The sequence below is a fragment of the Anopheles stephensi genome, chromosome 3, assembly GCF_013141755.1.
Source record: "Anopheles stephensi strain Indian chromosome 3, UCI_ANSTEP_V1.0, whole genome shotgun sequence".
Classification (NCBI taxonomy): domain Eukaryota; kingdom Metazoa; phylum Arthropoda; class Insecta; order Diptera; family Culicidae; genus Anopheles; species Anopheles stephensi.
Genome location: NC_050203.1, coordinates 83,712,521 through 83,736,221, shown reverse-complemented (window position 1 = coordinate 83,736,221; position 23,701 = coordinate 83,712,521). Strand labels below are relative to the sequence as shown.

General features: G+C 44.3%; 1 protein-coding gene across 1 annotated transcript in view; it reads right to left on the bottom strand.

Moving 5' to 3' along the window:
- The window catches only part of LOC118513778 (receptor-type tyrosine-protein phosphatase mu), an 87,108-nt gene that overhangs the window by 56,737 nt on the left and 6,670 nt on the right, over positions 1 to 23,701 (bottom strand). Inside the window, exon 3 of the mRNA XM_036059956.1 lies at positions 15,223 to 15,880. Within this exon, the coding sequence (XP_035915849.1) occupies positions 15,223 to 15,269 (47 nt within the window). The 5' untranslated portion in view covers positions 15,270 to 15,880. The remainder of the gene's footprint in view (positions 1 to 15,222; positions 15,881 to 23,701) is intronic.

Below are 23,701 nucleotides of genomic sequence, written 5' to 3'. Positions count from 1 at the left end.
CTGTATGATTAATTAGGCGACGTATCCTTGTTAGGTGTCACGGATGCGGAAACTTTTTCTTTTGAGCTGGAAGAACATGGCTGATATTGGTTAAGCTGTGCTTTAAACGCTTAAGCTGCGTGTGGTTTAAGCAACTTGAATAATTAAAAAATGCGATAATGCTATGGCATGAGAAAAATAATGCTTTTAAGAGAAAAATGGTGATTGTGATTGAAATACAATTCATAACTCTGTGACGCACGAACACAAATGCTGCTTTTTCTTCGAAACATCATTGAATAGAACATTTTCCCGAGAAAAATATAATTAAAAATGAAAATGAATACAGCTCCACCGTTGTGAGTGCGTCTAATGAAAAGCTGTCACAAATAATAAGCTCCAAGAACGAAATATAGACCTTCTTCTTTGTGTAGAAATCATTCCCCGGCGTTCGGGAAAATTTTCCTATCATTTCAATCGTCTTACAGAAACCGTAAGCTTTCACCTCATTTCGATTCCTGCCTTTCGGTCGCGGAATTCGGTTCTTTTCCCGCTTTAACTTCTCTCTTATCTCCCTCACACCCAACTCCCCACCGTTGCTCAAACTTGTCTTGTGGCATTAATTTGTATAATTTGAATTTTATCCAGCGTACCATGGTCTGGTGCGCGCCCAATAACCGGCTAGTAACACCGTAAACTCATTGAAACGCAAAAATAGGCCGAAAAAGAAAAGAAAAACCACGCCGATGGAAAATCGGGAATATTTTACCATCCAAACAGGTGGGTTTTGCCACCAATTTTCCGGACATTTTTCCGCTAATATTCGTGACGAGCGCGAGTGACGAAGGGTTTCTGTACCTGGTGGCGGCGGCAGCGGTGGAGAAGGTCTAATTTCGACTATGACTTTGCTCCACTTCACTCGTGCATAACCACCTTTGACTGGGAAGCAGCAACAAGCATTCAGCTCGGGAGTGTAGTTAAGCACAAAGCTGGGAAAGCGGTGAGACAAGCGTGCTCGGTGAAAACCACCAAAGAGGAAACATGTTGAGGAAGGTTTTTTGTTTTCCTCCTGTCTTCTTTCTGTGCACTCCGCTTCAAAGGAACAAAGATAGACACAAAAAATTTTGGGAAACGGTTTGAAGAGTAATAACAAAAGAACCACAACCAACTCTGTGGTAAAAAGGGGGTTTGGGATAAAATGTCAAAAGAATTAATTATTTCCAGCAATATCAACTTAATCTTATTTGCCCGGGTTTACTTCCTAAAAATAAAACCATTTTCAAAAAGCAGAACAACCATTGAGTTCCTCGTCTCGCCAACAAGGACTTTTCGATGTACCCAACAAATGCTTGCGCCTCTAGCTGGCAGCAGCTAGCCACGAAAGCAAGCATGTGCGTGTGGTAATAAAACCCCAAAAACCCATAAAACCAGGGTGGCAAATAGAAAATAAGCAGCAATCCGAAGCATACGGATTCGTTTCGGGTGGTAGGCAATAATGCCAAGGCTCGCCGAAGTTGATGAGGCGCGTAGGAATGCGGGAAAATTGAATAACTGTGTGCAAATGGAATCAATCCCAATTCAATAAAACACGTTGCGAGCTATTTATAACCTCTTAAAATCAAAATTACGACCATGCAAAAGCAACACGGCACACACTCGTCACAACAAACATTGTAACACTCCCGTGGCTGTGATGGGAGAATACCGGCAAGTGCTTCATTTTGCGCTACTTCATACGCTCATCGATACCGAAAGTAAGCTCCCAGTAATACCCTACAGAAGAAGTAGAAAAAAAAGCTTCCGAAAGGTGATGTGCCGGGCCAGACTGCGCGAGAAGCCGAAATATCCTTCCCGGCTTAAAGCCCCAGAGTTCATGCTTTTCAAACACACGAAAAGAAAAACAAATAATCAGCCACATGTAAGCATGCCAGCAGCAAAAACTTGAATTTGGAGGGTTTTGGGGATCTAAAAATAGCTATGTACGAGTAAGCTTCTTCGATTTTCCTTTTTTTCACCCCTTGTGGACCTCCGGTTAGTCCAGTTTCCATGCTTCGAAGTAACCAAGTTTGTCCGCCATTTTTTTCTTCTTCTTTCAGTTGATCAACATTTTGCTTCTCCTTTTTCCTCATCTCGGCGTGGTGAAAAGCTTGTTCAAGAAACGAGCGAATGAAAGCTTCTCCCTTCTCCCTTTCCATGAAAACATTCGACCACACTACTAACGCCCATGTCACGGCTCTTCGAGTGAGGCTCATTTTCCACCAGGAATAAGTTATAATCATCACAGATGGCAAGAGCGATCCTCTAGACCGCATTGCTTCACAACTGACACGGTATCAATTCGATGCTGACGAGGATGCTAAGAAGAAGCCGGCTAAAAATAGTCACCGGTCGCTATTATTAGCCACGGACCACAACGACCAGGACGCCGATGGAACCGCTCTCATATGTATGACCTTCGTCCTTTTTTGCATTTCCGTTTCGCTTTCGCCTGAGGAATGTGCTGTTCATTGTCGTTAAAACTCAAGCCTCTCCATCACTCAAAATCGGCCCGGGCAGGGCGCTACCATCCATCGAAGCACCTAAATGCGTCTCGTTGTGGTTTTTGCTGACGTCTTCTGGACGTACTGTGCTATGGAAGTACCGTTTTCCATCGATCATTTCGTGCACCTTCATCACTCATAGCGACAGGAGCGATGTCCACCGGGAAGACGGTGGAGCAAAAACTCAAAATGTTGAGTGGTATTTCTTGTGACATTCCCGTGACTATGTCAACCATGACGAATGGGAAATTGGGTGAAATTTCCGTCGAGTCCCATTCCCGTGTTTTGTCTTTCCTGTTGTTCCCAAAACGACTTCAGATCCAGTGATAACTCCGTGTTGATTATGATCAAGCAGACAGACGACATTAATGATGGTGCGATGATGATCGCGTAGCGTAGTATCGTTGGAAAATGGTTAATGATGCCATAATGACGCACAGAAAGTGCCTACCCTAGTGCTCCGTCTGTTCTCTCTGGTCTACGTGTTTCCATGGAAATGACGTAAAGCAGGAAACCGAGCAACTTGTGCTCGGTTTTTTTTTTACTCTGCAAGAAACATACGTCCGCAACGTCATGATTCGATGAAAACGATAATTATCAGTTGACGATGGTGAGGGTTAAATCGAGTCCAAAACACGGGATGAGCAATTTCTATCGTAAAATATTTAATTGCTATTTTGCAACCATTTTGCAGCGCTGGTAAAGGCGACCGGGTACCACAGGTAAACATTAATTACCGGGCAGGTTTATTTGTAGCAAAAATGCTGCACCGTGGTGTGAGCAACATGCCGATAGTTTGTAACTCAATTTCCACGATCGCTCGATTGGTTTGTTTGTCATCAAATATGATAAATATCATATTGACGCAAACCAGCCCCCCATCTTCCAAACCCTGTTGCAGATTAGTTTGGCCGATTCGCTCACCACCAAACCTCAGGCTCAACCGGTTTACGGGATTGTACATAAATAATGATTGTGTACCGTATGTAGTGCACGGTGAAGCCACCAACCCGGACACTGTAAACAAGGGGAGAGCAAGTTAATTAGTGAAACTGTCATTCGCAACAGGAGCGTGGCGCTCGCGTTTGGGTCCGCGAGGCTCGATGGCTCAAATTATCGTTTTGCCACTGCCAGATATTCAAGCCACAGAATCGTTTGAAGTGGTAACGCACACGAGCACAACACTGTTGCAAAGCTCGCTGGTTAGCTTTTTAGTTCGTATTGATTTATCAGTTGATCGAGAACTAGAGTACGGAACATTAAACAGAAGCCGAAGAGCAGGGAAATTTGAAGAACTCGCCAAAGAACCATCCCCAGTGTTATCTTCCCTGGCTCTGAGTTTCTCCTCTAGTGATTACTATTTATGTAGTTCAAAGCAGTGTCGTGTCATGATTTTACTCCCACAGCTCAAGCATAACTGAACGCTCCTCCAGGCACGGGCATGGCTTCCATCCGATGATCAAATGTACATCCGTAAGCAGGGGACTGCTTTTTGTCCCGGTACGCTAGGGCGAGCATCCTCATTTGTGTGATTATCCCTTGCCTTTCGGGTTCGCCTTTTTCCACAACGGCTCTGTTTATTTATATTTATTCCGGCAGTGCTTCGTATCTTATCCAACCCCGGCTCACATGTGCTCGCTCGAGAATGGGCACGCCGTAGAATGAATAAATTCATCTGGCTAAATTTGGTCAGCCGGTGGTCACAGCGTCAGGATCTTCACGGTCCATGGAACGGCCGTCTGTCCCGGCGCGCGCTCCGTTGATTTGCTGCGGGTGGAGATTCGTTCTTGACTTCTTCTCTGATCGCTTGCCAGTCAGTCCCCACGAGACAAACGCTGACAGTGACTTTTCCAAGGCTCTGCCTTTTGCCTGTACATCCTGCCTGCACCGAGCACAGAACTGACAGGCACAAAAAGGCACGCCAAGACAGAATAATGTTTGCCAATGTGCCTGGTTCCTTGCCTGGTTTGGGGGAACTTTTGCCCGAGCCAGAGTGTAAACGTCCGATACGATACGGCTCACCGGATGTGCAACCGGCATAAGTCTTCGTTCTGGCGCTCCTGTCTCTGTGTGTGTGTGTGTGCTTGGCTAATTTTGGGCGTCCGTGTTACTTTTGCTTCTACACACAGTTTGTTTTTTCTCTCCCGGACACGTGCGTTCATTGCGAAGAAGTCGGGTGCCATTAGCATCCTGTCGGCTGTCGACTGTCGTCACCATTGTCATCGTAGGAGCGGGAATGTCACAATATCACTGCCGTACGTCAGCCGTACGTCAGTAAATGCCTATTACCTCATCATTTAGGGCAGGCTCCAAAATCACAAACACACCCGACAGCGTTATGACATCCATCGTTTGCATTTTGCGCATCAGGGCGAACGTTTGGCCATCGTTTGGCACAAATGCTGAAACGCTGCTGATGGGGAAGCTGAAGGCGTTGAAGAAATGTCAAGAAGATTTTTTGGATGTCCGGGAATACGTACGTATGTAATCTCCCGGTAGAACGTTATCAGTGATGTGATGGTTGGAATTGTACCTTAACCCCAAGCATCTTTATCTACGGTGACTTCCAGCCGTAGTAAAAGAATTGAGTGTCCCGGAGACCCCGAGAGATGATCTTAATAACAATAACTACATCAACGAGCATGGAAGCATCGTACTTCGGCTGAGCATTACACACCGCTGAGCATTACAATAAACGAGTTAGTTAATGTGGTTAGCGACGACAATGGTTTGGGCCGAACTGGGCCAATCTTCTCGACCAGCTCCTTCACTTAGTATAATCCAATTGGGGTGAATTTTATCTGACCCACAACCTTGCCCTGTTGAGCGAGCGGGGATGCTCTCGGTGTAACAAGCATTCCCTTGCCTATCCTTTGCACGGTTGCAATTTATGAACCGGAAGACAAAGAAAAAATGGAGGCCACTGGAGGGAGGACAATATATTCGGGACATTACTTATAGTTAAAAGGATTGAGGTAGAATTTGTTTTGGGGTTTGGATAGAATTTCTAAGAGAATTATTCTTCGCAGGTGTATCTAATAGTTGGTGTTTAAAATTCTTTCCATACAATCTCTACCTGTTTTCAGTTACTTCAAGTCTTGTGCATGCTAAATTTCCCCAATTTTTCCCTCGATTTAGCGTTCGTTTCCTCTATTTTTAATCTCAACGTTGAATCGATTCGCTCCTTTACAAATCCAATATTCAACCAACTCAAACGTTTTTCGCTTTGTTCACCGGCGTGTGCATTGCCATTACATCAGCACCGCAGAATACCGTACGTTGAGTTGCGGTTTCAGCGAAAACCACACTTTTGGATCGCTTTTTTTGTTTTCGCCATCGCTTCTTTATGGGCAACCAGCACATCAAGATTTGTGTCTTCCGTAAGCCGTCCCCCGAGACCCCAAAGACGCGTGGTAGACCATCCGCCGAGCACTAAGCGTGGTAAGTGCACGTGGGCATGAGTGCCATGCTCTAGCAAACCCGCACACGGATAGAGGTTTACCATTACGCACACACACACACACACAGTGTATATGCGTGTACCTTTCACGTGAGCAAAGAAGAGTTTGGTGTGATGTTTCCACCAGTTCACATGTTGTTGTTGGCGTGCTTTTTTTTTTGTATGCTGCACCGAGTTAAGCGCAGGTTCTGGGACTGCGATTGAAGGTAGTGCAATTTGCCTTCCGAAGCACACAGAGCAGCGCGGCTGTTGCTAGAGCAGCAGGAAAGCACCCGCAAGATAAAGATAATAAATTTTCATTACATCGTAGTTCAAAGATACTGATATAGAACGCAAGCCGAGTCGGCAGGCTTCTGGCTGATCGCGGGCAGGGTATGGTACAGAAATCAAACTCTTCGCCCCAAGAATACCTTTCTCGGTAAAGGCTCTTGCTCGCTGGTTGCAACGTTGAAGAAGCCGTTTCACAATGGGTCAAGAGAGGATGTAAGACGTTGATTGGATAAGAAAATTTATTTAAAAAATTAATATTATTAGATGTAGCCCTTTAACTTCAGTATTACCACCAATTGAACTTAAAAATTGACACAAAATTATAAAAATTATCTTTAAGAGCAATATTTCAAAAAAATCTTTTCTTCAAATTTGTTAACAGAACCTCTAAATTTGTAGAATGCTACTTAAAACTTTAAGCGCTCTGACAGCTACTTAACATTCCTTTTAATCCTCTTTTTCTTAAATCGGGAAGATCTTTCTATTCGTTCCTCTAATTATGCTTATGCAGAAAATTATGGATATTCTGACGTTGGAATGATAAACTTCTAAATTGTGAAAGGATGGATATCAAAAATACTAACGATACAGCCATCTAGCTTTCAAAATTCTCAAAATATACTGAGCAAAGATCCTGATCAAAGAGATGGCAAACACTAAATTAATTAAAAATCAAACGTCCTCCCAATTGGCCTAGCCTGACCCACTGTGCGAAACGTTCCAAGAAAGCTTCACAAGGAATGAGCGCAGCAAAAAGTGATGTAAAGTACGTTTGACTTTCCGTACGCGTTATGCCTAGCGGACCAACCATAACCGTAACCCGACGTCAGAAGCACCCATCCAGGTGGGTAGTCAGCGGCAGCTATCAAAAGCGTTGTATTATAATAATTATAATACGAAGCAACATGCAATCACCCGGGTTACACAGCTGCACTGATTTCTCACGATTTCTTGAAGATAAATTGCAATTGAAATGTGTGTGTGTGTACGCGTGTTCTTGGCCGGTGAAGATTGTGTCCATTGTTATTGAATAACGAGCCGCCGGTACGATCCCGTTTGTTATCGAAAGTGGTTAAACGAAGCGCTTAATACATATTGAGTTATATATAATCGTACACGGCCCCCTTTGGAAGCTCGGGTCGAACCTAATCAAGGCAACAAGGTCCCGGGGCTCGTGTACGAACGAGGTTCACTTCCATCCGATGAATGATTGACGAACCGAAACCTACCATATATCCAAGCCGAAAACCGCAAAGCAATCAACCACACGGTTTCATATTGCTGCTGTTGAACCTGTTTAAATGTTAAAAGAGCATTTTCTGGAATGCGGAAATGAAACAACCCCACCACACACACACACAGACACACTTCGTTTGTATGGTTGTCCCTCGAGTGTCCTGCAAACATCGTGCCTTAGGCGAGCAGGTTGGAAAATGGATTCAGATGGAGTAGCTGTAGCTGACCTAATCGCTGGAGACCATCGTGTTTCTCCGTGCCGGTTTCTGCACAGGATATTGGCTCGCCTAACCTCACTGATGCCTCCTTAACTAAATAGACCCCAAATGTAACATTCATTTGGCGCGTGGTTGAGAGGTCAGGCGCATCGCCAGGTTGATACCTGGTTGGATTGGCGTTCCTAAGCTTGGGTCACCCCCGAAAAGCTAGATTCCGGTGCCGGTGATGGCGCTGACGACAAGAGGCGTTTCATTGTCACAGACTCCAATCCCCGCCAAAAGTGAAGAGTAAACGAACGAAATGTGTTACGTGAGGTGAAACCTCAAACCGAAAAAGCTCGCCACGTGAAAAAGGCTCACCCTACCGTTTTTTCCCCCAGTGTCCCGGTGGGAATTTTGGGCTGGAGAAACCGATTTATAGCAGAATCGAAGAAAACGAGTGCGATTCTTTTGTGTCCGTCTTGCTGCCGGTCCGGAACACCGCCAAAGCCAAACAGCGTCGTTTCCTACGTAACGTGCTTATATTAACGTTACCTTTTATTAAGCTTTCTCGGACGTTTCCCCGGGAAACAGAAAACGGACTCGGGGCCGCCTTACGCGACGAAAGTGTAAACATAGATCCAAACCAGGAACCGGTACCCATTCTAGAGGCTTTCTGCGAAGGATTGAAAGAACGGTTGCCTTTTCCGGTACTCCAAGCTTGTGCGCCACTGGACCACATTATCGGTCGGTCAATGAGGGCACGTTTTGGACGGGTTCGGGTTGGCTAGTCTAATCCTTCTCGAAGGCGTCTCTCTGTGTTCGTGACATTCCACGTGCCACAAAAGAATCGGGCAGAAAGATAAACAACGTCAACCAAACCCCGGCGGCCGTACCGAATCGGCGACTTATGCCGCCTCGGTGTGTGGCATTTTGTTATTGATTGTATACATTTGGATTCAGTGCTGGTGCTGGTCGTCCTCCCGAGAGGGATTGAAAGTTGTCGAGGAATAGAAGCTTTTTGGAGCGACTCGAGGAAACCCAACGCAACTTCCTCTACTAGATCTTCGATACCGCGCGAATGTCACGAGCGAGCGCAACAAACAACTTTGCCGGCTAGAGTGCCGAAATATCTTTCTAAATAAGTGGATTACTCCACAGACACGTACCGCAACGCTATCAACCTCAGCGCCTCGTCGATTAAATCCGAGTGTGTGGCGAAATCCAACCACCAGGGAACAGTTTGTTTCGCGCCGCGTACTCAAACAGCCTCCAACGGAACTCCTATCCCGGGACCTGTGTTATTGTTTCTGCTCTGTGCCGCACTAAATCAACTTGAAGGAGTTTGGCGAAGAGGCTTGGCATTCTTTCCGGCATTTCTGGATGTAGCTCGTGCAAGATCTAGATTATCCTGGAGCAAGTTGTTTTGAATAGGGGGAATACTCCAGGCACCGAACACAATGGCTTAATCAACGAATTCTAACCGATTATCGTGTGACGTCCGTGTAAGATACGTCTTGATCGTTCCCAGGTGTAAAGGTAACCCTCACTGGCATGGATATGATAAGTTTATCACTATTTACTCCACCACCAGCAGGGCCGCAAGTAATGAGGCGCCATTTTTTATCCCACCGAAGCACCGGATGACTTACTTTCCCAACCGAGCCGCTGCATGGGAGGGCGGCAATGATTTACAGTGTGAAAAAGCCTCACAACGGCGCCGGTGAGGTAATGTTCTCACCGTTGTCACTGATGAGCGGGATGAAAATGACAAAGTACCTGGCAAAACCCACCCCAGCTACGGTACGTTCGGACGGGCCCCAAAAGTTTTTGGAGGTTTTGTTTGCAAGGGATATGTACCGGAGATATAAATGAACCCGGATAACATCTGGCAATGCGTGTGATGGTAATGCGTCATAGAAATTGAGCCAACTTAATCTAGTAGAAAGCTGCGATTCTTTCTCCCCTTGGTTTGCGTTTTTTTTTTTCAGTGAGAAGCTGATGAAAAGCTTAAAATAAATCTGTGTCCCGTGCAGCGTCGGTGTAAGGTTGTTATGAAAGTGAAAGTAATTTAAAGGAGAAAAAATAGAACTCATTTAAATGTTTATTGCTACCATTTTGGGGGGGGGAACCCATCAGCAGTTAACAGGCAAGTGAGTGAATTGAGCCATAAAAGCAAAATATGCTCTCTGGTTGTGTAGAGTTGAGTCTCATTTTGAAGTCGTCTGAGGTTCATTAAATCTCACTTTATGGGAAATATTGTTCGCTTCAATCATTTTGCTTGCGCCTATTTGTAGGCAATACGCATTACGGGAATTACTCGATAACGGAGCGTTCCATAGCTCTGAGCTACTTTTAACTGGATGCTCGTTAGGAGAGTTTTTCTAGTTCTTTGGCACTCCAACCTCGAAAGATTTGAGCTTGCCATTTTCTGGCTTTCTATGACATAATCTTCTCTGTACCTGCATAGTCAGTCCTTGGATGGGATTTGATCACTGGTCCTGCCGTGGGAACACTCCGTTAGAAGTGTTCAATTGTCAACCGTCAACGACTTTCACCACAAATGGAAGTATGAGTAGTCCTCCATTTATAATATGAGATACCGAAGAATCTATATCCCTGAACCCGCTTGTTGCCCGCATCCTATAAGGGAGAACAAATCACAGCCCACAACACATTGTACCTTTATTTAATAATGGATGAACAACCACCAACCTCAAGGAACATTATTTGATACTTGAGACGCCAAACAGACACGCTTCTTGGTAGTAGACCTTTGATGTATTTTTCGGTTACCTTCAACACCACAAAAAAACGCTTCCTTGGCTCCTCAATTCCAAGGTTATCGTTTCTCGGCAGCGTCCGTACCACATGCAAATTGAGCCCACACTCTCACAACGCGCCCGACTAGTGTGTTTTGATTTGCGTGGTCGTTGCTTGATCGTGATGCGAGTTCCGCCGGTACGCCCGCTCCGCTGTGGTGGATTGTGAACGACATCGCGGTAAGAAGCAAGTACTACTCCAAGTGCTATCATGCACGAAACCTGGGCCCGGTTGTTGTTGTTTTGCGTCAAACTACCGGAGCCATACGTTAGCGCAACATATGACGCTGTATGACGCTGGTGCAGACACGACCTCATCGTCTTAAGACCATCATCATCATCATCGTTTCCCATTCCCCATGCTAATGGGGTACACCGGTATGTGGCACTATATCCGCGAGGCGAGCACCATAGCATCCAAGGACACAAACAGGCTAAAGGCACCTACCGGCACGTATCCTTCGGCAAATGGTATGCAATTTGATGCTAGGCAAAGCTTTTACGGACAACACATAATATGTTGCAGAATCGGGTGTTCCGGAATAACAGAATCCCGTGGCCACCAGGCAGACAGAGCAAAAACAACTCTCAGCTGCACGGTCGAGGTTGAAAATCTTTTGATTGATATTGGGATTGGTTTCTGGTGTTGTTCTTGTGGGCGGGCGAGAAAGGTCCACAAGGATCTCTCGGGAACCTTTTTCGAGCTCCAAAAAAAAAGAGGAGCTACATTTGGGTGGTTTCAAGTGTTTGTTTGGGCTATTGTTCTCCAAGGAAACATTGCAACTACTACTCGCTCGGAGTAACTATAAAAATATTATTCTTGACTACATCTGTGGCCACTTAAAGCACATGGAGTCTGAAGAAGCACTTAGGACTGTTTATGCCACCTGTGCTCTCTCTCTCTCTCTCTCTCTCTCTTTCGGTTTCTGCACATTGTCAAGGTCTCAGGTTCAATCTGCACAACTCTCCAACCCCCGGGGTGCCAATGAATTGTATTCCGCATTGTTGCCACTGTGCCACCGATTAAAATGCCCGTTGGTGCCAGCGCTGGGAAGCAGTAAACGACAGTAGCCCATCCGTCGGAGCTGGTCGAGTTCACGGTGGTAATGCGCTCGGTGCGCTCGTAAAGTATTGTCGCGTTTTCATCGCCACAGGCTACCTGGGGAACGAGCGCAATTTTCCATTACCAACACACACACACACGCACACAGACGTTGTGGTCTTTGGTGATGCGAACCAGACCAGGCCGTTAAGACGTTCCGCCGATTCGCACCGCTCCGTGCGTGAACCACTTAAGGCTTTAGCGACGTGAAGCTGGAGCGAGGCTGGATGTGGCTTGAGCGAGTGTTAGGGAAGGCTGAAGCTAAGGGAAAACATTGTCGTATAAAAACAAAGCCATTCTCGGTAATATAGCAAAAAACTCCGAGAGAAACCTTGCGCTAAAACAAAAGACTAAAACTGTTGGAAATGTGTTGTCCTCCCTCAGTTCCGGTGTTCTGGAAACGCTTAGAGATAGCCGGTGTGCGTTGCAGGAGGAAAAGTATAAAATGGAAAACAACAAAAGGGGGCAAAACACACGCCTTCCCACCAACGGCAAGCATCAAACTTTTCCAATCTTCAGAAGTGAAAATATTAAATTACGATCGATATGAAATGATGGTGGTTCCGAGTTGCGGATCGTAGCTGCACCGGAGAGCGCACTGCACGAGCACACCGTGGGATGAAGATGAACCTTTCACGGCTTACCTTGGTGAGATCGGCGACCCATCCCAGGATTGTTCCTTCCCAGTTTGGGGTATGAATAATGAAGACGGGTAAAGATGATAATTTGAACGGCAACGGCAGTCAGGGCTGGCAGTCAGCGTGTGTTTCAAAACCTTCGCCAAATGACGCCATATGACATCATCTTCCGGGTATGAACCCCCCCCAGTGTGTCTGTTCGTCCGTGAGCGTGTGTGTGTTGTCATGTTTGTCACAAGCACAACGGGTAAGATTCGCGACGCCTGGGCGTACCTTTGCGAACCAAACCATAAAACTCAACCGCTGGAGCTGGCAGCTTAATTTCGTAATTCCAGGTGAGTCTCGCCAGTCAGCGAAGAAATAAAGTTGCCTGGTTCTTATCGAGAGGGAGTGTCGCGAGTATCGACGGTCCTGGGTCATATGGGGAAAGCTCTAACCCATCAATTAATTCTAGCGATCTGTGATACCGGCTCGACTCTTTGACCTACGGGATGGTGGAACGGTAAGCAGATTACACAATCACCATGATTTTGGTGGTGAGCTCACACAGGAAAAGACGGCTAAAACCGTCCCGGAGAAAGGAGCTTAGTGGCAGGTCGTTCTTAGCTAAGTACGGCGAGTGAGATATCGATCTTTGAAGGAGGAAGAAACTTTGCTTGAGATAATGTGGAATTTTAAAGTGAGAAGAGGTTGAGTTGAGAAAGTGAGGACGAGTTTATGGCTCTATCTAACATCACACAGCTCATTACTTGAGATTTTAGTAGACTTAGTACTCCCACAGTCTTCTCATGTCATATACGCCTAAATATAGGCAATTTGATGTTTTCACCCTTAAGAGATTTTTTGATTTTGTAAACTAGTAAGGATTAAATTAGATGCAACCAAAAAGAAATGTTCAGCTCCTATTGAGCTTTTGACGTGATAATAATGATTATACTGCTGAATATCTTTATTTCTGTATTTGTTTAGACGATCAGTTACATATTTTTGACTAGCTGAACCCTGAAGAATTCGAAAATGGATGAGATAATTTAATACTAATAATTCTCTATTTTATGTAGAGTATCCCTAGTCTAATCAAAAGCTGAATATTTTTTAACCATAATCATATCTAAAAAAGGGGCAAAAAGCAGGATATCTTCAGCATGAGATGAGCAAGCTGCAACAACAGCACACGTTTCGATCGATCATGTTTATCGTGATAGAGGCAAACAAATAAGCACACGTTCGCTCTCGCCCATATCCACTGTTTGTTTTTCTTGTTGAATACCTTCATAGTGAAATCATATTGGTACTGCGGAACTAACGCAAAAAATCCATAAACAAACACCGTCATAACATATGCGCCTTCCTTCATCTAACCTTATACCTTGGAATGCGTTTTTCTTCCTGTAGTTTGTGCTCACTTTTTTCCTATCTCCGTCAGTATTTATCTTTAGCAAACGAAACCTAGTCAGTTTCTCCTTTTCTCACCTTCACCATCGATTCCTATAATTCATTACTAAATGCCATTCGTGTCTGTTTCTCTCCAAACCGACCAAACCCACCCGCGAGCTGATCGAACCGAGCTGCATCGTACGGCGTCACAACAACGTTGGGCTGCGAAAGAAAAATGGCCGGAAAATCGCCACCAAACGCAACGGCGGAATAAAGGCCAGGCGAAATGAGTAGAAGGAAAAGCACACTGGCAAAAAAAAGGGAAGAATTTGATGACGCAAGGAAGCGACGTCAAAAGGACTTTATGTGTCTGCCACTCGAACCGCTCGCCCGCGGTAGAGTATTTCCTCCCGGACGACGCGCTTTCGCTTGTTTGAGTTGAAAAATGATACAATAATATTATTACCGTAGAACGTTTGCCCCATTACTGGCTCTTGGCGCACCAGCAAAAAAAGTGGACGTCAACGGAGGACACACATCGCCATTGAACTGCTGTGCTTTGACCCGCCCATGTTCCGGTGGCGCAAAGCTATCCGCTGAACCGGAAGCGGTCCTCGGACGGATGAACGAACATCGCAAGCATCGAAGCATCGATCGACTGCTCCGTGGACTGCACGAGACACACGGAGCGGTTTAGGTTAAAGTGAAAGTTTAACTCCCGTGAAGAGCCTTCGATCGAAATCGATATCCGGTGAAGTGGAAATGGTGTGTGTGTGGAACGACGTCGTCGTAGTTGGGTTTGCTTTCAGGATGGACTCAATTCGAACGTTTGGGTTCTGTGCCTGGAGGTTTTGTATCACTTTCCTTGCCCAGTTTTTCCCACAAACCGGGCTAAACTGTTATCCGCATGAAGCCGAAATTTGATCAGCACTCTCACGGTTTGTATGCAAAAAAAGGGTGGAACAAAAGATTGCCCCCCAAAACGCGTCTGTTCGTTCGAGGTTGTGAAGCTTTAACCCCAGCACAGCACTGCAAGCAAGCAAACAACCAAGCAGGAAGCGAAAGAAAAACTCGTCTAATGATGTTCGTCGCTTCCATAGCTTTCGTTCGTCGCTGTAGCTCAGTTTCGTTTGATGATGCCCGCTTCAAACTCTCCGGACTTTACTCTTGAAGTATCGGCTCGGAAAGCGAGGCTAAAACTTATTGAACCATTTCCAGCACAAACGATATCCTTTCTGGTTGGAAAGGAGAGCGCTTAAGATTGGTCGGCAACACGAGCCAACCGTCATCGTCTAATCGATTCTAATCAGTAGGTCCTTAAAACGGGGTTAATTAAGCAGCTTAAAAAAATTGCTGTTGCTGTAAAGTTAAAGTTTTTTTTGGGTTGCATTCCTGTCATACATGAAGTGCCACACAAATCTTAAAAAAACGTAGAAGAGAAGAGCTAAAAGAGTAAGCGTAGCGAAACACTTAAAAAGACAATCAAAAACATCAACAAAAAAACATAAAAATGTTAACGAAAAAGAAAGAGTTAAAAACAGAAAAGGTTAAAAACAAAACCGATATGAGAGAGTAGTGAGAAAAAGATTTGCTTCCTTTACCTTGATCTTTGCCGTCGCTGCTGATTGGATGCCGTCGAGCGGGACATTTTGAGGGGGGGGGCTGTTTCACGCGCCTTTCAACTGTGTGCGTGTATGTGTACCGAATTACGCAAAATTGTGTGTGTGTGAGAGATTGTGTGCGCCTCACTGTGAACGATGTGCACAGCCAAACACGCAGGTGAAGCGAAATCCTCTGATCACTGCAATTCTGTGCCCGGTGGTCCGTTTCGCGTGGGCTCTCGTGGTACGGAGAGCTTTTATTTTTTTTTTTGGGAAAATTTATCTACTTTCTTTTCTCTCTCTCTCTCGCTCCCTCTCTCTTGTGTTTTCCACTAGCTCGTTTCCACTCGCTCTACAGCCGGACAACCGATTACCGATCGGTATTGGATTATTCCTCGTTCGTTTTCCTTGCTTTGTGTTCTCTATCTTGCTGTTGAACCGGGGTGTCTCGTGTGTATGTGTCTCGCGCTCGGTATGAAACGATGCCGGGATGCCGTGGTTGCGTGTTTGTGCAATCGTTTTTCCCGGTCCGGACCGCTGTGCCCGTTGCGCGCCGGAATGGCAAAGAGGTCAACGAGTCAAGCTCTACTGCCGTATCGTTTGCAGTTGTCTGTTGGGGGTTCTCTTCGTTCACTGGCACGTGGACGTTACTCTCGCGCTAAGGGGGTATGGAGTTGGCAGGGGAGACGAGAAAAGGGACGAAAAATTAGGACAACCGGTTAATAACTATCGTTACTAACACTATTACGACCCAGTCGGTCTAGTCTGAACGTCGGCCAAACCAAACACGGGCAGATCGGATCGTGCTCGTTCCGCGTACTTGCTACATGTTAGCTTACTACCAACACACCAACACTACAGAGCACAATAGGAGGAACGTTGTTAGTTGGCTGTAATTAATACATCTGAAAGGAGCGATGAAGTTATTCCCTGTCTGTGCGATACCTCCGTTTGCCCTTCTTAACGGTAGAATTAAATTTTAGAAAAGATAATTGTTTCCTTTCTCAATAGAAGAATTAGGAACAAATAGGGAGGAATACAACAGAAGAAAAAAAATCGACCACAAAACAAAGGGAAAATCAAAGGAAAAGACGAAACGACATAAAGGCCGGCAAGGCGGAAACGGTTTCCACATGGGAAGAGCTAGAACAATACAATACACAATTCGATCGTTTGTTTGTTTGCTTTGCCAATATCAGTGTGTGTGTGCTCTTGTGTGCTCTTTTGTGTGCTTTTTTGTCGCATATCTAGTGCTAAGTCAAATCTTGCTGTGCCGTGCTTGCTGAGTAGAAGAAAAAAAATGACGATGCTTTTGTTCTGTTTCCAATTTTTTTTTTCTTCACTTCTTCGAAACTCTTTTCTCGCTTGTCTCAGTCGAGGACACATTACTCAAGGACTAACAGACGTACGCATACGGGACACCTAATCTGCTATTCATATCTTTTCGTCCGCAACTAGTACAATCGATACTGCGTACCGACGTACGTACGTCAAGTGAATCATTCCCGGTGAGTGAGTGGCTCGGCTGGTAATCCTGGGAGCATCAATGATTGTGCGGGTGCTATTTTTACGAAATGGATCGTGAAATTGAGCAAATATAAAAGGTTCTATTGAATTTATTCTTGCCCCACCTGTACACGCTTACATTGAATATAAACATACTGGGTTACTACGGTCTGGCGAAGCTCTCTTTCTAGCTGGTTTGCACGATTATTCCGACAGTGAATGGTTCAGTCACAATCGAGTTTGTTTTTTTGTGTGAAATAATAGGTTGATATTTTAAACCCTTTTTCTTGAATCTTGTCTAATATTAGAATTTTTTGTTTAAAACGAACCCAACCGCTTCATTGTATTACATTTCACCAATCGTGGTTGAAATGAGAGTTGCACCTAACGCTTTCAATGCACTTACATCTAATCCTAATCGGATTATTCACTCCTATGCCGGTACCGATTCATATGGGTTTTGCTGTATAGAAAATTCGTTCCGAAAAACGCATCGTGAATGCAATTTATCCGATTTGATGTAATGGATGGACTTTTTTTCCATTTCACATTTGTCCACCTGAAGCATTTCGATCACAGTTGCATTCTATTTCCACCGAAACACTAAACGCGTTTTCGGCGTGTGGGAATAATGGGAAATCGAATTGGATTTTTTTTATTGCAATCTATTTTCGCGAACCATTCAAATACTTTGAAATTGCAACAGCGATACTTTAAAGCGTTTCGACTAGAATAATTGTCAAGTGTGTCGGCTGCGAGTTGTGAGCTATCGAATGTACTTAATTAAAAGCAATTGCTTTATTAGCTTTACAGGAGCCGCGTAGCATCGTGACAAATAATTCCTCGAGGGCTCTCCAAACAAAGCTTCTTTTTATGAGAGTCTCTCACCGTAGCTTGCACAGTGATAGAAGCTTTAAAAATCACTCGACGTCTTATATCTTCAAGTCACACTCTCGGGAAAACGATGCCATCATAAATAACAGTAAGGGGTTACTAGACAGGGGTGCCTCTTCCTTTCCCAATAAACCCACTGATTAAACAACCTAGACACGAACACCTCCCTCCGATCATTACTCGTACTGCATTAAAATGTGTCTTCCATGCTGCTGAAACTCCCAGTAAATCATTAAAATGAGTCCCACGCTTGCCGTCGTGTTTGGTTGCTAATTTGTCTACATTTTCGACTATTTCAACGGGTCCCAAAAAAACACACAAGCTCCATAAATATTGTACCCTCTGAGTCTCGCACGGCCTCAAAACCTTGGTCGCAAATTATCGAGCATAAAACTAAAGCGGGCCGGTTTTTTTGCGCTCCAGCTGCAAAATTGCTTGCTGCAAAATTTATGGCAACTCTCGGCGCGTGAACTATTCCCGCCCTTTTAAACAGGTCCCTTGGGGGAGGGTGTCTTGATGGTCTCTCGGCTTTCGACTTTCGTAACGTGTTGTGCTGTCTGCCGGTAAAAGATATATTGATTGAAGGAAGTTCTTCTTTGAGGGAGCATGAAAGGCAAAAAAAAAAACCCGGCTAAAATCTTCTTAACGAGATTCGCTTTTACTCCCTTTGTTTGTGCTGTAAGATAACTCGGGTTCAAAAATACCCCCTTTTAAGCCTTTCAATCCCAATTAATTCCTGGAAATCGAAACAATCGATTCGGAATTCAGCCCAGCACTAAATCCCGTTTGCGTAATTCTTTTGTCCATTCCACCCCAAATAAGCAAACCGAAAAACTGATTACACAAAAACCGGGGGTTACCAGCATAGTTTGTTGCGGTGCTCATAATTTATCCAAAAAGCAGCCAGCCCGCCCGGTTACCGGGCCAGCAAACTCATGCTGAGATAGAAACAACAATTTACCCACCACATCACACTACCGTCATGACCATCTACCAAACCCCTTTTCAGCCATCCTTTTCCCATGCCCGAAAACCACCCACCGAAGGCTTTTGAAAACGGTGGGAGGTCATCATGTTGCGCTAGAGTCCTTTTTCACACCTGCAAACCACCAACCACCGGCCAACAGCTGCTGATGAAGCGGAAGGAAGTGATGGATGGCGAGACAACGGAGGAAATGGGGAGGGGGCAACGAGATGTAGCTGAAACTCGGCTGCAACTCGTCCCTTCTGAAGTCGTCCAGCTGTTGACAACAAACAACCTACAGCAATAGTGACAGGACCGTAACTTCCCACACACACACACACGTGCATTCGTCTGGAACTGGCTGGAAGGATTTTCCAACCGAGAAAAGTGTGAACATTACAGGTGAGAAAACTGTCCCAGCCAAACCCCCCCCTGGATCGAGCTTTAAGAAGGATATGGTGCCTAACCTCTTCGGGCGGTCTTCATAACCAGGTCCACACCGATGGGCCGCCGGGGGTCGGTTATTTTTCAAGTAGTTTCGGGTGACAGTATTCCGTCATGTTACACCCATTGTGCATCATCCGACTACACAAGCATGCAGCAGCAGCAGAAGCCACAACACATTGCGTTCTTTATCACGAACAACGGCGAGTCGAGTTGAGGTTGAGGAAAAAGTTTTCCCCCCCTTATGTTCGACGAGAAGCGTGCGTCAGAGCGAAGAAGATGCGTTTCCTTTCAAGATTCTGTTGTCCGGATCCGTCTTACATGGGTTGGAAGAGGTCACGGTCAATGGCGTTTGAGAAATTGTTCCACATCGGGCGGGACAATCTTTAGAATATAGAATTGTTCAGGTCATAAGATAAGTGTCCACCGAATTTTGGAGCTAACAATATCCTTTTTACTCAAGGACTTAAGCACATCCCAACTTTAATTTGATAAATCGTACAGCAAGGACGCATCGCAAAAACGCATTTGTGTTACTCAGCAGCTCAGAAAATAATCACTCGCAGTCCGCAAAAAAAACAGACATTCGAGGGTTGCAGATGCCACTGCTGTCTGGTTGCAAGAAAAAAAAAGATAACCCGCCCGAGACTATTCTTAGAACCTTCTCACCCGGGGACTATGTTTCCACATCAATCCGTCGACACGACGCCACCGACGAACGCAACAATCCATCCTTCACCCAGAAGGCACACACATACACACACACACAAGACGAGGGCAGCGGACAAAAAAAAAAATGACGGATGATGCAAAATTTTACTCAAAATAATACGAAACGGAACTCGTCCGGGGCTGCGACCGAACGAGCGACCGTCCGTAACGCGAAAAACATTGTTTAATGACCGCGCTTCTTGGCACAAAAACACTCGGACTGGTGGTTGTACCGAGCATGCATGCATTGACCTCGACGACCAACGAGCAAATCGCAGCATCATCATCCCGTACACCCGCGGCTTCTTTATATTCTCCCGCGCCGCTGTCGAGTGATCGAATCCCTGCGTCTTTTTTTTTTGTTTGGTCTTTCGGCAGCATCCGGTCCAAGTGGGGTAAATAATTTAAGCAGGATTAGCGCGGTTAAAAATAGTTTGACAACAAATCCTTGTCGTGAGCTAGTACCGAGCGCAAACGAGCAGGGCCGGAGTGCGCAGGGGGAAAACGTCCTTCCGCGGGCTGTCCAAGTAGACGGTGAGTTCAATCGCCCTAATGGCCCTGATTTTACGCGCCGAAAGGGTGAACCAACACATGGTTTTCTGGCGAAATGTGAACTTGAAAGGGGAAGAGTTGCTTTCCGTCGTCTGAATAAGTGGAGAAGAATGTGAAGACTGAGTAAGAGTTCGTGAGAGAGTTAGCTCTTTTTAATAGATTGACTAACGCAAGTCTTTGGATAGTTTTTGTAACTACCTTGTGCGAAAATAAGTCATTAGTTATTATAAATATTTGAATCTAAGGACTCCAGACAGACAGCAAATTAGTTATTAGTCACCACAGAGCTTTAATTATCGATACTGAGCCAGTGAAAGAGTTGAATCTAAATAATGAATCGATCCGGATCTTCGAATAGTTTTCGTAACTGCATCAGGGTACAGCTCATGAATCAACAATTTGGATCTTGAAGAATCTTTAAGGAAGCCCAAGAGAGTTGATCTCCGAGAGATTTGGTTGCTTAGTAGGGATTTAAATCCCGAGAGAGTCAACAATAGAGTCATCATAATCCTGTCTTATATCCCCAAAATGAGTTATTATCATTTTTAGTCTTGAAGACGAGATGTACGGCTAAATGTTGTGAATGAATTCTGAATTTTAATAGTACAAGCTAACTTTATAAATTCTGTGTATGTTATATGATTATTTTAAAGCTCTTTTTACATTACAGAGACAAACGAATATCTAATATATCAAACACTTATTAATTACACCATCAAACTCGTCTAAGACAGGAATCCAACTGATGATCTGTTATCAAACACCTAATCTCTGCCTAAACCAGTTCTCCAACGTACAATGCAAATTTCTACAAAGCGCTCACCAACAATACACAAATTACAAGCTTATAGCAATATCGGCTGTACATATTTACACGTCGCGCCAAAACACTCCCAAACCTCACGCCAGGCACACCTGAAGCAAAATGGGGTGAAGGCAAGATTGGCCCTGAGCCCAGGTTTTGCGAGAGGCCTATTTTCCGCGATTCAATGCACAATCATACCGCGCAGCAACAATCGCTCCGGGACATGAATGAACCGAGCGGGCCTATGAATAGGGACCAAATTTTCACCCTCCCTTTATCCGCCGAGCCGAGCTCAACCACCTGTTGAGCCTATACGTGTGAAGGTCCACACACACACACACGCGCGCCGAATGAAAATCCTTAATCCTTTATGTACCGCAGGCCACGGACTAGAAGATGACAAAGTTTTCGCTTTGTCGATGTGGCGTTGCCCTCAAACAATCTATTGAACGTACGTACGTTCTGATCAAGAGCGGATTAATGAGGAGCAAATGTGCTCTTTAAGAGGTTATTCTAGGTAAAGTCTCAGTTTTCACTTGAGCCAGAAAAAAATTAATCTTCAATCACATCACAACACAGCGAACGACGGGTAATGCCGATACATACAGTCGATGAGACAGAGACATTCAAAAAGAGAAAAAAAGGGAAACGGAAATGGTTTCTTAAAAATAACTACAGAAATAAATCTTTTGCAAAACAAAAAGGAAAATAAAGCTCTCCCTTTTGTTTAAGACGCCATCTTTACTGAGCAATGTAAAACAGCAAACAACTAACTCATCGGTGCGGGCAAGTGCAACTGAAAAAAAAGGATTGTCTCATTTGTTGCCCAACTCAATCCCGCGCGAACCCATCGCTCTTTTCGCCCGCCGGTTTCGCGGTGATATTTGACGAAAATATCAACCAGACTCTTTAGAGAGTCTTTATTATAGCAGCTATTATTGCGTTTGCCAACGAACGATTTTACAGCTCGGCAAAGACGAAATGGATACGGCCACAGAAAAAGTTACTACCGAATCGCCTCAAAACAATCAACAATTACGCCGTTCGCATCTTTTCACTGTGACGTTCGGTCCTCACCGAGATTTGCCATTTTGCCCGCGAGCCATCTGGGGTGACATTTTCGTGCAGCAAGAAGAGGCAGAAGATCGAATGGAATGTAAGATAAGATGCAGAAAGCAAGGTTTCTGTTGTTTTGAGCGAGGAAGCACGAAGCCGTTGAACTGTTTACAGAAATTCGATGCAAAGATCGGTTTTGTTAGTTCGAAAATACCAAAGCACTGTAGCTCATTGACAAACATTAAAATAAATACAGTATATCAAAGACAAAGTGGGACAGCTGCAGGATTTCCTATAATTTCCTGCTTAATTAATGATCTATTCAAATAAGCTTTATTTCTGTTATTTTTATGAATGAAAAAAGGAGTTTCGAAATTATTGAACAAATTTGAAGAACTCAAGCTAGCTAACATAAACGAACCGGATAAAGTGGACTACTAGGGTAAAGAAAGAACACATGATGAATTACCAAATGAACTATATACACTATTTGGACTAGCCAATAAACAGTCTGAACTGGAGCTTTGGTGAATTAGCAGAAAAAGTTGGGAAATAGCTTATTTGAACGTTCTTTTTTACTTTAAAAGAAAATTGAATGCTTAAGGAAAATAGTCAAATAGTTTCACTTTGGTCTTCCTCTCTAAGATGTTGTAGTTCATTTTCTTTCTTCGCCCAACGAACCCTTAGATACCGCATAGTTGTACAGTCAGTCCTTACTATGGGGGAACGGTCCAGATGGCATTTGAATACAGGTCCTGTCATGTGAAGACTGGTGCCGCTATCATATCAACTACCGGTCCGCCCCGCTATAACAACTTATAGCTCTAATTGGTTAATTCATGTCCATTTTATGGCGTTTTTTTTTAAATATGATAACTAAGAAACTTCTTTAAGGCATGGACAGAACATTAGACAAAAAGAGTAACTATTTAGCAAGGGGTCAACGATAAGTAAATACAGCCAAAGTCGAGTTTCATTTAAAGACCACAATTATGAACAATCAAGAATGGAATACAATTTTTTAGTATTTTTTTTATTTATTTCTTATGTAATTACACTCAAAAATTGCTCAAACAAAGTTGAGAATAGTATTAAATTTTTAATAATCTATCGCAAGAAATACGAGTGATTAAACGAAAAATATAAGTCAGGTGTCCCACATTGAATTTGAGGTACTGTTTGCTAATGTCCCAACATCCCTCATTTTATATGCAAGCTTCCAATCAGTGTATTGGCGAGTTTGAACATAAACAAACAAATCAATTATTCCAAAACAAACTTAACAAATTTCCCACGAGTGTCAATTGATTCTGTGATTCTGTGTGGCTTTTAATTGTGCCTAAATCGTAACCGGACGTATGCCAATATTATTATCCTCCAGACATACACACACACAAACATGCTCTCATCTGAATTTGGATGCAAATTTGGAGCTTTTCCCACAGAGAATTGTCCATAAAAAAAACGAGCAGATCAACCCCAAAACAAGTGCCACGCAGTAAGTGTTGCTGAATAAGCTAATCAGATCCTCTGACATTGATCAAATT